The following is a 14,538-nucleotide window of genomic DNA, read 5'->3' as shown; positions in this document are numbered from 1 at the left end:
CTCAATAAAATTCAGCCATTCATTATGTCTCCCTAATTAATGAAGGTTCTTATTAAATCTGGGCTCTGGCTTCTCTTGTCTAGACATAATAAATCCACTTCATTTACTTTTTTTTTCTTTAAGGGAACCTTATTTCAAAATCTTGTGCTGTCCCCAAACAGCAGCATCATCTGGGAACTTGCTAGGAACACAACTTGTTGAGCACACCCCAGACCTTCTACATCAGACACTCTGGAGCTGAGGCCCAGTGATCTATGTTTTAGTAGCCCCTCCAGGTGAATCTGCCAAATGCTAACTCTTGAGAACCACTGGTTTAGTTTTTCTTCCAACTATTATAAGGTATAGAGTACTCAGAATAATGCCAGCCAGTGCAGAGGGAGGGGAGTCATGGTGTCCTGCTTGTTTCCAGGGTCCTGTGCACATTATCCACTGTAACACTTGGAGATTTAACCTGTGGTTCATTATGGCTCCCTGACATGTTCAGAGAAGCCCAGACCACCTTCATTTTGCATTTGTGCATTTGGAGTTTTTCCCTCCCCAAATGAATTTCTCTATACTTAATCCCATTTGAATTTTACTGTTTATATGCATTTACTTATTCAACTTGTCTAACATGTTTTGCATTTTATTCCATTTTCTAAGACACTTGTCACTGCCACTTATTTTTATATTAATCACAAATTTAATTAGAAGATGCTTTATTCCAGAAGCTAACACATTATTAAAGATTTACTGTGTTATACACAGAAGATATATGGAGAGCAGTGGCACAGAAAATCAAGAAAGCATTTAAAGTGTGCTTATGCTTGTATTTATTTTTGTTAAATATATTAAACACCCTGGCAATGTCGCAAATGCTAACAAGCCAATAAGCCTGTCAGTGGCAGTAGGACATTCAGGCGTATCTCAAGGGTATCTCAGGTTTGGTTCCAGAGCACCCTGATAAATCCAGTATCACAATAAAGCAAGTTGTAATCTTTTCACTAGTGGAGGGTCTTGCTTCAATTTTAAATAAACATAGTATCTTTGAAGCAAAAAATATCACCAAGTGTGTCTGTACAAAGCTTTTCAGACTCTGAGTCCTGTTCTTCCCTGTTTCTCATCCATTCCTGGTATGGACTGGACATCGTTCCCTCTTCTCCCATAATACAGAGCCTTGAACTAACATGAACTGCTTCTTCCCTCTTTTTGTGTTGACTCTCATTCTCTTAGCCTGTATTAATCTGCTCAGGCTGCCATAACAAAGTGCCACAGCCCAGGTGGCTTAAGCAACAGAAATTTATTGTCTCACAGTTCAAGAGGCTAGAAGTTCAAGATCAATGTGTTGGTGGGATTGGTTTTTTCTGAGCCTTCTCCATAGCTTGCAGATGGCCATCTCCTCTTCATGGCCTCACTAATCTTTCCTCTCTACTTGTCTATGTCCTGATCTCCTCTTCTCTTAAGGACACTAGTCAGAATAGATTAGTTCCACCCTAATGACCTCATTTTACCTTAATGAAAGGCCCTAACTCCAAGTAGTCACATTCTAAAGTACTGGGGGTTAGCACTTCAACACAGATGAATTTATGGTGGGACACAGTGCAGCATGTAACACAATCTATTTACATCTGATTTACAGCTCAGAAAAGGGCACAAAAGTGATTATTGGAACTTAGATGGAGGTAAATTCTAGCTCCTTTAGGCAGTGCCCTGAGGCTATAATAAATAAATTTTAAAATATGATTATATAAATAGAAGACTGAGAAAAATAAGATTGGGTACAACTGGTAACCAGGATTAATTTTACTAAGCAAAGGACTATCTATAGGCAACTCCATCTGAGATGTGTCCTAGACTACACCAAATTGTATTTTTAGATAACATTCTAGCCACTTGAGAGTATCTTGCTTTAGATACAGAGCTAGCAGAAAGCAATATATAAAATGGCAATAGCCTGACCAGGCAGTGGCGCGGTGAATGAAGCGTCGAGCTGCGATGTGGAGGATCCAGGTTCAAGACCTCTGAGGTCGCCAGCTTGAGCACAGGCTCATCTGGCTTGAGCAAGGCTCACCAGCTTGGACCCGAGGTCACTGGCTCAAGCAAGGGGTCACTTGGTCTGCTGAAGGCCAGCAGTCAAGGCACATATGAGAGGGTAATCGATAAACAACTAAGGTGTCGTAATGAAAAACTAATGATTGAAGCTTCTCATCTCTCTCCCTATCCTGTCTGTCTGTCCCTATCCCTCTCTGACTCTCTCTCTGTCTCTGTAAAAAAAAAAAAAAAAGTTATAAAGTGGCAGTAGGAAACCCTCGTGTCAATAATTACATTAAATGTAAATGGATTAAACTCACCAATAAAAAGACATAGAGTAGCAGAGTGGATCAAAAAAGAAATTCCAACTGTATGCTGTCTTCAAGAAACACATCTAAGCTATAAGGATAAAAACAAATTCAAAGTGAAAGATTGGAAAACAATTCTCCAAGCAAATAATATCCAAAGAAAAGCAGGTGTAACCATACTCATATCTAACAATGCTGACTACAAGACAGCAAAGGTAATCAGAGACAAGGATGGTCATTTCATAATGATAAAGGGGACATTGAATCAAGAAGACAACATTTCTTAATATATATGCACCAAACCAAGCAGCACCAAAGTATATATACATCTACTAACTGATCTAAAAATAAAAACCGACAAAAATACAATCACTCTTGGAGTCCTCAATATGTAGCTGACAGCAAATTGTTTGGATAAACTAGATTGTTTATCCAAATAGTAAATGAATAAAGAAATATGGGCCTTAAACGAAACACTAGAACAATTGGATATGAAAGACATCTACAAGATATTTTATCCCAAAACACCAGAGAATATACATTTTTCTCCAGTGTACATGAAACATTCTCAAGAATTGACCATATGTTGGGCCACAAAACTAACATCAACAAATTTAGAAAAATTGAAATTATACCAAGCATATTCTCTGACTACAAAGCCTTGAAACTAGAACTCAACTGCAAAAAAGAAGTAAACAAACCCACAAAAATGTGGAAATTAAACAACATACTTCTAAAAAATGAATTGGTCAAAGAAGAAATAAAAGCAGAGATCAAAAGATATATACAGACAAATGAAAATGACAATATGACATATCAGAATCTCTGGGGTGCAGCAAAAGCAGTAATAAAAGGGAAATTCATATCACTACAGGCTTATATATATGAACAAATAAGAGAGAGCCCAACTTACATTAAATCTTAAGGAACTAGAAAAAGAAGAACAAAGGCAACCCAAAACCAGTAGAAAAAAGGAAATAATAAAAATCGAGCAGAAATAAATGAAATAGAGAACAGAAAAACTAGAGAAAACATCAATAAAACAAGGAGCTCGTTCTTTGAAAAGATCAACAAAATTGACAAACTTTTTGTCAAGACTCACTAAGGAAAAAAGAGAAAGGACTCATATAAATAAAATCTAAAATGAAAGAGGAGAAATCACCACAGATATCATAGATATACAAAGAATTATTGTAGAATACTATAAAAAACTATATGCCAACAAATTTAACAACTAGAAGAAATGGATAAATTCCTAGAACAATACAATCTTCCTAGACTGAGTCACTAAGAAGTAGAAAGCCTAAACAGGAGGAAATAGAAACTACTATCAAAAACCTCCCAAAAAATAAAAGTCCAGGGCCAGACAGCTCTACTAGTAAATTCTACCAAACATTAAAAGAAGATTTGGGTTCCTATTCTACCCAAAGTCTTCCAAAAAAATGAAGAAGAAGCAATACTTCCAAACACATTTTATGAGGCCAACATAACCCTTATACCAAAACCTGGCAAGGACAACACAAAAAAAGAAAACTATAGACCAATATCTCTAATGAATACAGATGCTAAAATCCTAAACAAAATACTAGCAAATGAAATACAACACATTAAAAAGTAATTCATCAGGATCAAGTGGGATTCATCTGTAATCACAAGGATGGTTCAACATACATAAAACAGTTAATATAATACACCATATCAACAAAACAAAGAACAAAAACCATATGATACTATCAATAGATGCAGAAAAGGCATTTGATAAAATACAACAGTACTTTATGTTTAAAACACTCAACAAAATGGGTATAGAAGGAAAATATCTTAACATAATAAAGGCCATTTATGACAAACCATCAGCTAATATCACATTAAATGGCAAAAAAATGAAAGCTTTTCCCTAAAATCAGGAAAAAGAAAGGTTGCCCACTTTCTCCACTCTTATTCAACATAGTGCTGGAAGTTCTAGCCAGAGCAATCGGACAAGAGAAAGAAATAAAAGGCATTTATATTGGGAAAGAAGAAGTAAAGGTTTCACTTTTTGCAGATGATATGATCCTATACATCAAAAACCACAAAGACTCCACAAAAAGACTATTAGAAACAATAAACCAATACAGTAAGGTCACAGGATACAAAATTAATATACAGAAGTCTATTGTCTTCTTATATGCCAACAACAAAACTTCAGAAAATAAACTAAAAAAAATAACCCCTTTCATGGCTGCAACAAAACAAATAAAATATCTAGGAATAAACATAACAAAGAATGTGAAGGACCTATATAATGAAAACTACAAAGCATTGTTAAGAGAAATCAAAAAAGATACAATGAAATGAAAAAATATTCTTTTTTCTTGGATAGGAAGAATAAATATAGTCAAAATGACCATATTACCTAAAGCAATACACAAATTTAATGCAATTCCCATCAAAATTACAATGTCACTTTTTAAATAAATTTAACAAAAAATCATCAGGTTTATATGGGACTATAAAAAAACTCGAATAGCCAAAGTAATCCTAAGGAAAAAGAATGAAGCTGGGGCATTACAATACCTGACTTCAAATTATATTATATAGCCATGATAATCAAAACAGCAAAGTATTGGCAGAAAAATAGACACTCAGACCAATGAAACAGAATAGAGAGCCCAGAAATAAAACCACATATATATAGTCAAATCATCTTTGATAAAGGAGCCAAAAACATAATGGAGAAAAGAAATCCTCTTCAATAAATGGTGCTGGGAAAACAGGAAAGCCACGTGCAAAAGAATGAAACTCAACTACAGTTTATCCCCTTGTACCAAAATTAATTCAAAATGGATCAATGACCTAAATATAAGATCTGAAATAATAAATTACATAGAAGAAAACATAGGTACTAAACTCATGGACCGTGGCCATAAAGAACATTTTATGAATTTGACTCCAAAGGCCAATGAAGTGAAGGCAAAGATAAATGAATGGGACCACATCAGACTAAGAAGCTTTTGCTCAGCAAAGAAACTGACAACAGACAGCCAACTAAATGGGAGATGATATTTTCAAACAACAGCTCAGATAAGGGCCCAATATATCCAAAATATACAAAGAACTCACAAAACTCAGCAACAAACAAGGAAACAATCCAATAAAAAAATGGGAAGAGGACATGAACAGACACTTCTCCCAGGAAGGAATACAAATGGCCAACAGATATATAAAAAGATGCTCATCTTCACTAGCTATTAGAGAAATGCAAATCAAAACTACAATGAGGTATGACCTCACACCTGTTAGATTAGCTATTATCAACAAGACTGGTAATAACAAGTGTTAGAGAGGCTGTGGAGAAAAAGGAACCCTTATCCACTGTTGGTGGGAATGTAAACTAGTACAACCATTATGGAAGAAAGTATGGTGGCTCCTCAAAAAATTAAAAATAGAACTACCATGTGACCCAGCAATCCCTCTCCTGGGTATATACCCCCAAAACTGAAAAACATTGGTATGTAAAGACACATGCAGCCCCATGTTCATTGCAGCATTATTCACAGTGGCCACGACATGGAAACAACCAAAACGCCCTTCAACAGATGGTTGGATAAAGAAGATGTGGGACATATATAGTATGAAACATTACTCAGCCCATAAGAAATGATGACATAAGATCATTTATGACAACATGGATGGACCTTGATAACATTACACTGAGTGTCATAAATAAATCAGAAAAACTAAGAACTGTATGATTCCATACATAGGTGGGACACAAAATTGAGACTCATGGACATAGATAAGAGTGTGGTGGTTACCAGGGGGAGGAAAGGGAGGAGAGGGAGGCGGGAGGGGGGAGGGGCATAAAGAAAACTAAATAAAAGGGGACGGAGGGCAATTTGACTTTGGGTGATGGATATACAACATAATCAAATGTTAAAATGATCTGGAGATGTCTTCTCTGAATCTAGGTACTCTAACTGGTTAATGTCACCCTATTAAAATTAATTGTCTAAATAAAATTTTAAAAAAGAATATCTTGCTTTCTTTAAAAATATGAAATTTTACATACTTTGGAACCTGCAAAAAAAATCCTAAACTAAAAAAATATTTAAATTTTCATATTTAAAAAACAGATGAGAGCCTGACCTGTGGTGGCGCAGTGGATAAGGCGTCAACCTGGAAACACTGAGGTTGCATGTTCAAAACCCTGGCTTGCCTGGTCAAGGCACATATGGGAGTTGATGCTTCCTGCTCTTCCCCCTTCTCTCTTTCTCTCTTTCTCTCCCCCCCTAAAATGAATAAATAAATAAATAAATAAAAATTAAAAAAAAAAACAAAAAAAACAGATGAGATGTATTCAAATTGATAGATCACAATCTGTACAAGTGCTGTCGGCTCTAGCACACAGCACACCAAGCTCAGCTAGAGCATGTCTCACTTGTCCCCGCACATCCCCACCAAGGCTGTCTGCTGTTTCTGATTCATAACCACTCACCTTCAGTGGCAGCCAGGAGCTGAGGAGCTCCAAGTGGAAGCAGGGCTGCTGGCTCTAGTCAGACTTAGCTGGATTCGAAGTGCACTTATACCAGCTATGGATCCCAGGTAAGACATTTAGTCTTTTAAAGTATATTTCCTCTGCTGTGATTATTATCATAAATACCTAAAAAAAAGAGAGGGCTATTTCTGATTTTAAAACAGTGTATATAAAAACATGTAAGAAGCATTCAATCAATTGTGTCCACAGAGTTGGCCTTGCAAGATCAAGGCAATATAATGAAACAGCCACCTTTATAGAAGCTTCTAAGTTTTCCTTTCTCTCCATAAAAGACAAGGAGTTGCTGTTCCTTCGTACTCCTAGTTATTCTCTAACTCCTGAGTTTTCTTTAGGTAATCTATTCCAATTGTTGTGGCCAATTATATTTTAGGTATTCATATATACATCTATTTCTTTTGCAAATAATTATCAATATCAGTACATATGATTTTCATAGTTGTCAGTGTCTGAAAAAGTAACATAATTTTAAATAAAAAACATTTTTTCATGCTGCTTTATTTATATTATATTAAATATTTATATTGAATCTTAGAGTTGTTTCATGAAGTAATTTAAATCTGGGTTTTCTCATATATATATGTGTGTGTGTGTGTATATATATATATGTAAATGTTCAGCAGACTACATGGCTTTGGGCTACTCATTTACATCTCATAATCACGCTGCATGAGGATGTGATGCAAATCCAGGGAGCAAAAGCATTACCATGAGGAACCAGAAAGGGAGTAGCTTCTTAAGCACATTTCCAAAGTAGCACCTTACTAAAATTGTTTGAAGGTAAAATGTTAGTTGATGGTTAAAAACATTTTAGGGAATTAAAAAAACTCATATTCCCAAGTGTTGAAAGTGATGTGGAGCAACTAGAATTCTCACACACTGCTGATGAGAATATAAAATGACATAATCACTTTGGACATTGGCTTGGTAGTTTTTTTAAGGTTGAATATGCATTTACAGTATGATCCAGTAATTTCCACAATTCCACTGTTAAGTGTTTACATAAGAGAAGTTGAAACACAGGTACACACAAAGACTTGCAAATAAATGTTTATAACAGCTTTATTCATAAAAGCCTCAAACTGGAAATTACTGTAATGTCCACCAACTGATGAAGGGGTAAACAATAGCATAGATTTAGCTATAGATTTATATACTACATATACTATTCAGCAACAAAAAGAGAATGAGCTACTGATATGATATATGCAACAAAGTAGATGAATCTCAAAAATAGTATCCAAGCAAAAAAAGCCAGATACAAAAGGAATACATACTGGCTGTTTCCATTTCTTTCCTTATTTATTTATTTATTTATTTATTTATTTATTTATTTATTTAATTTCAAGAGAGAGGCAGACAGACAAGAAGGGTGAAAGATAAGAAGAATCAACTCATAGTTGTAGCACCTTAGTTGTTCATTGATTGCTTCTCAAATGTGCCTTAACGAGAGGGAGGGGGGGCTCCCGCTGAGCCAGTGATCCCTTGCTCAAGCCAGTGACCTTGGCCTTCAAGCCAGTGACCTTTGGGCTCAAGCCCAGTGACCATGGGATTATTTCCATGATGACATGCTCAAGCCAGTGAGCCTGAGCTCAAACCAGATGAGCTGGCAGTCAAGCCAATGACCTTGGAGTTTCGAACCTGGGACTTCAGCATTCCAGGTCAACACTCTATCTATTGCACAATTACCTGGTTAGGCTGAATGTTTCCATTTCTAGAATCATGCCAAAGGAGCCTGTATAGACAGAAAACAGAGCAGAGGTTGTCTAGGGTTGGGAGTTTAAATAAACTGATTGCAAGGAAGATTAAGGAACTTTGTGGAATAATAGGAAGGTTCTATATCTTGATTATGGTAGTGGTTTCACTGATGTATATCTCTGAAAAAACTCATCAAACCATATACTCGAAATGGATAGTGTATTACTATGTGCAAATTATATTCCAATAAAGTTCAATGAAAGAAATGTACATGCACGTGCACACATGCGTGCCTGTGTGTGAATACACACACACACACACACACACAGAAATGGAAAGCAATGGCAGATGTGGAATTGAAACATCCCAGGCTGGCTCTTACAACCTGAGGAGGGGGTCAAAGACTGGTGTCTGTTTTGTAGTTGGCTTTCACTTCAGAGTTCAGGGCTTGACATGAAACTATTCTCAGGCTGACTTCCTCTTATGAAAACCTCCCCACAGCTCTGTAAGTGTGATGATGGCTATGAAAGCGCTATGAGCCCCAAAATGCTATTGCCAATTAAAAAGGTGGTGGGTGGCCACTGCGGAGGCCTATGCTGCACTTGCTCAGGCTCCTGGGCTGCCCTTTGTGTCAGCTTTCTAGGAGGGTGGACATGGGTGAAGAGAGGTCCTTCCCAGGGCCTGTCACCTGTCCTGGCACCTGCAGCCACCCCTCCTCTCTCCTTCTTCAGCTGAGCTTTTCTCCCCTCTCAGAAGAGCAGTCCTTCAATTACCTGCAAAGGAGCCATGAATAGATGGACATAAAAACAGCCTTCTTTAAGGCACACAAATTATGTAAAATTATGTAAATTTTACTAGTGGCAATACGACTAAGAGCTTGAGCTCAGGGCCAGACTTCATATGTCCAGAGACCAGCCCCTCCACACCTGCTGACCAACCTACCAAACCTCTAAGCTCTCAGGGCCTCAGCCTCCTTGTTTGTAAGACAGTATCAGAATAGCTGGGCCAACATGAGAATTAAATGAGTGAGTGTATGGAAGTCCTCAGCGGAGTATTGGCTCAGAGTAGGAAAGTGACAAGTGATATCCATAATGTTAATAGATAGTTTTGTCTCTTATTTTTCTATAGGACATTAGAGAACCTTTTTCCACACTTCACAGTAATATACCAGACTCTTGGTCTAGGAGAAAGAAAGTTCCCATATACACTCAGCTTTACTAAAGTGGAACTTCCCTAAAAATGCTAACTACATAAGACAAATGGTTGGACACAGCTACACCTTAGTAATTGTAATTGAGTGATACATTCTGAGTTGATCATAAGCACTATCGTTTACATATATATATATATATATATATATATATATATATATATATATATACTTGAGGAGCCTGTAAAATCTGCTGTGATTGTTTAAAAATGCAGAAAAAGTCTAGCTACCCACAGTGCTCAGTAAATGTAGAAAATTCAGTGCTCCAGTGAGCCAAGTAGGGAGTTAGTAGTTATTTAAAATTACTAATAAAATGCCTGTCATAAAAAAAAAATTCTGCTGTTGTGTGGGAGATGTCCCCGCTTCCTGAGAAGCATATATTCTTGGAAATAAAACGACTCAATCCCAGATGAAATTTCTGTTCCCTGGCATTTTCCTCTAATTTTTCATTCATTTGTGTATTTTTTACATCCCCCCATGTAGCTCCACCAACCTTCCCAGACGTCAGTGGGTCAAGGAGTTTCCCAAGGCAATCTTCTGCACCTGGCTCACAGTCAAGCATCCATGTCTCAAAGCCCCGTCCGGCAGGTTTCCTCTTCTTCCTCCTCATCCTCTGCTTCTTCAGCTTTGAGTGTGGGCCAGTTAGTCAGCAGTAAGTATCCTCTTTGGCTCAGTGAAGTCATGGTGGACTTCTTGTTGCCTGTTTGCAATGCCTTGCCTTCTCTCTCTCTCTCCTCTACCTTTCCCTTTCTCTCTCTATAATCTATCTCTATTTCTATCTCTTTCCCTCTTATGCCCTCTCTCTTTCTTATTCTCTCAACCTCAAAGAGGAATTTCCTGGCTCTGTTAAGCCAATATTTCAATGAAGTCCATGTTGTGGGCCAGATGGTTACACTGGGATGCAGGCTCCCAAAGCACACCCCTCAATAACTGCTTAGGGACCAGTTTCTATTTCAAGCACTATCTGATGTGCTAAGTCAGCCCTGCCACTCCAGAAGGGAAAAACTGATCAGCTTGCAGGGCATTAGCCATGTAACTCAGAACTGAAATAACCAACAACAAGTGCTCAGCCCACAGGTCAAACTGCTTTTCTGTGTGTTTGAAGTCCCTGCCATTCTGTTTGTAGGTGTCAGAGGAAATAAAAGAGAGTGTCCCTGTGGGTGGGTAGCTGTGTGTACAATGAGCTGCCTCCTGTGGCGTGAAGGGGAGGCTGCATAGGCTAGAATCCAATGGGAAATCTCTGGACAACCTTTCATAAAATAATAAGCCTGCAAGTCTGCTTCCTTGAGTATAAGCCATATAGCTATAAATAGTAGTTGGCCCTAGGTGAAGATAGCATATGTATCACAAACATGTAGAAATGTGTTAAGAAGAATGGGACAATGGTCTAATTTAATTTTAGTTACATTCAGTATAATTTTTATTTATATATAAAATTGCAGAACAACATGTGCATAGCTTATAAAACTTCAGTAGTTATGGGTTTAAAGGACTAAAGCACTGTAAGCATATGTGCCATAAAACAAGAACAAATGTGAGTATCTATGTTTGGCCAAGTGTTATGAGTGACCTGTTATAACAGGAATAGTAAGGATCCTCACATATCATGGGGCAAGTTTAGTAATGTACAGCAAATGGAGGGTTGCCATGTCTTCTCCCCACAAGCCACTCCCCCTCAAAAGAATACATATATTCATACATAGATGACAGATAGATAGATAGAAAGATAGATAATATAGAGATATAGACAGACATACACACATATACATGTTGTTGAGTATATATGTGTGTGTGGTATATATGTACAAATTCAATTATGTGACTAATTCAAACAGTAAAGATGCTTATGAAATGCAGGAGAGAATAAAGGATTATGGAACAATATTGAAATGCCAAGTTCTTCAGTCAACTGCCCTAAATATTTGTGATCTTAATGACGGGTCAGTATCAAACAGAATTTTAGGATATGTATGGAGTTTGCCATCAATGTGTTATTTTAGGTTAGTTAGATAAGCAACCCCTCTCTTTTGGGCCAGAAACTCTAGTCTCATTTTAATAAAATCATGGATAAAATTAATTTAATTATAGCCAGGTTTTTTTTTTTCTCAAAGAATTCTCATAGAGTTGTTGTGAGGAAGAAATTCAAACTTTATTTCAATTTGATATTCTGCATAAGTGTATGCAAAATATTCCATTTCTAAATAGCAGCAAGATACTAAATTTAAGATAAGGTGTTAAGTTTTGGTCTTTAAAGAAATGAAACTAAGATCAAACATTTTATAAAGAAGAATCAGTTAAATATGAAATAAAAGTACAAACAACCCCTCAAATATAGTTTTTTTACACAAGGTAAATACGTAATATATGTTGGGTGGATAGAGAGGTTAATGAATGGATAAATGGAAATACAGATGGATGACAGACTTGGGTTCTCACTTGTTTCAAGCTGGGAAGGGAAGAATTTTTTCTTTTTCAGAAATCAGTAACAGAGGTACTTAATGGGCCAGATGGAATTTCAATTACACAATGGCCAATAAGGCATATAAGTTCTACTTATGTAATGAGTGAATCACATAACATAGCCTTGATTTAAAACATAAGGAATTGGGGGAGAGAGACTCCTTTAACACATGCACTTGGAGCAAGAAACTTAAAACTCACATGCAGACCCTGAAGGAGGTGTCTTCTCTGGAAGATAATGAGAGCAGTCCCACCAGGCATTGCTGAACTTCCAATTGTTACAGATTTTGAGCATGTTACTTAGTTAATTTCCTTCTGTCTCACAACTCAACTACGGAATGAATAGCATGTGGAATATATTCTGATGAATCGTACTTGGAGAGCTTTCTCAAACTACTATTTGAGCTTACATTTGTATAGTTTTCAAAACACTTCCAATATTTTACTGATTTTAATACTCACAACAAGGTATTATAAATCCTTATTTTCAGATATTGAAGCCAGCATCAAATAGATACTGAAAAGTACAACCCATATTGACCATCCTATGTCAGAAAAACCAGACTCAGTCTTAGCTGAGAAACTGTAACATCCTGTGTGACAAATCTAACAGGTGGCAAAGCTAGGATGATAACCCAAGAAGTCTGAGTCAATGGGTTGTACATATTTTCTCTGTAATTTTACCTATATTGCAATTATATCTGCAAAACATTCTATGTTTTTCAGAGCTGCTGTAAAACATAGAATGCTTGCATATAAATTTCATCCAGTGAAATTTGAATGACAAAATATATCAAATCATATGAATATCTTTGAATACTTTTTAAAAGCCTGGGTCTATGCTATATAATTAAAGCATAGGTTTTCTCTGAGCCAACTTGAAGAGAAAAACTAGACAACCTACACATTATGAAATTTATATTCAAGCAATTAAAATTAATTTTGTCTAAAATTAAACTCACCAAATCTGCAAATAAGCTAATGTGGGGAGATCTAACACCATACTTCAGATATAATTGCAATATAGGTAAAATTACAGAGAAAAAGAGGATTAGAGCCAGTCAACCTAAAAAGAAAAAGAAACATTTATTAAGCACCGTGTATATATTAGGCACAGGAATAAAAATTAAGAAAGAAAAAATAAGCAAAATGTGGTCCTTGCCCTGAGGGGGGAGTCATGAACTTATTACGAAGAAATACAAAAAAACAAAGCAAAATAAATGCTATATCATCAACATATGTACAGGGACGATAAGGATATAGTAGGCGGTTATTTGAGTTTTAGAAGCTGAGATAGAACAGGACTTGCTATAGTAGCTAATTCTTAAATTGAGTTTGGATTGTTAATGTAGCAAAGAACCCCTCCAAAAGGCAAGGTCATAGTTTGAATCAGGTGAAACTGGATTTGAACCCATGGTCAAAACGTTGGTCAATGAGCTCTCCCGTATCATGGTCAAAGGCTCTCTCTCACCTTAGCATTGAGCAACCTTCCATTATTCCAGATGAAATGGAGTGGGCAGATCATCCAAAAATCTTCCCCACTCCAAGCAAAAGAACGTAAGCAGGGCTTTTGGAAAGTCTACATTTAGAGTCAAACAACTGACTTGACAAATGACTCAAACTGGCTTACGATTTACACAGTACTGTTTAAAAATAGGTGGATTTGGGATTTTTTTATTCTTTGCTGGGTTTAGTGTTTCAGCACACTTGTGTTAAATCCCTGGCTTATAAACTTGATTCTTAGAAGTCAAAGAACTGATAGTCAATATCAGGAGAACTGAAACTAGAAACTGAACATAAAGATGCATACTGATAGCTTATGGCACAGTGGAACCCCCGACTCACACGATCACAATTCATATCATTTCCACAACTCAGTGAAGCCACCATATTGCAAGTAAGCTGTTCTCCCAAATTGCATTATATGTTCCCAAATGTTTTCTTATTTCTCAGAAATATTTTGTAAATAAGCCCATTATTTGCTGTGAGAATAGCACTAAAAAGCAGATGGATGTTTACATAAGGCAGTTAACTCACACTGGCAGCTTCCTTAAAGATGCATATTTCTTCTGTGACAATCCCACAAACAGAGGATATAGAAGGATAGTGTTGAGAGATGCTGACTATTCAACAACCCATTTGGCAACCACTTATACTGATGCCCAGGTTAAAAGTTGGAAAAGGCTAAATTTAAAAAATTAAAATAAATAAGTAAAACACCTGTCCTGGATCTTCCTGAGCACTCAGTATGGGCTCAGGGACCATACAACTAGATTCTACAGAACAGGCTTGTTTTCACACAATTTGCATTTAGTTCC

General features: G+C 36.6%; 1 protein-coding gene across 1 annotated transcript in view; it reads left to right on the top strand.

The window, feature by feature from the left end:
- Positions 1 to 14,538, top strand: part of POU6F2 (POU class 6 homeobox 2) — a 602,035-nt gene that overhangs the window by 577,530 nt on the left and 9,967 nt on the right. The window contains 1 exon segment of the mRNA XM_066276613.1: positions 10,244 to 10,412. Coding sequence (XP_066132710.1) covers positions 10,244 to 10,412 — 169 coding nt within the window.

The sequence above is a fragment of the Saccopteryx bilineata genome, chromosome 4, assembly GCF_036850765.1.
Source record: "Saccopteryx bilineata isolate mSacBil1 chromosome 4, mSacBil1_pri_phased_curated, whole genome shotgun sequence".
Classification (NCBI taxonomy): Eukaryota; Metazoa; Chordata; class Mammalia; order Chiroptera; family Emballonuridae; genus Saccopteryx; species Saccopteryx bilineata.
The sequence above is the reverse complement of the archived record's forward strand: the minus strand, read 5'-3'. Positions and strand labels throughout refer to the sequence as shown.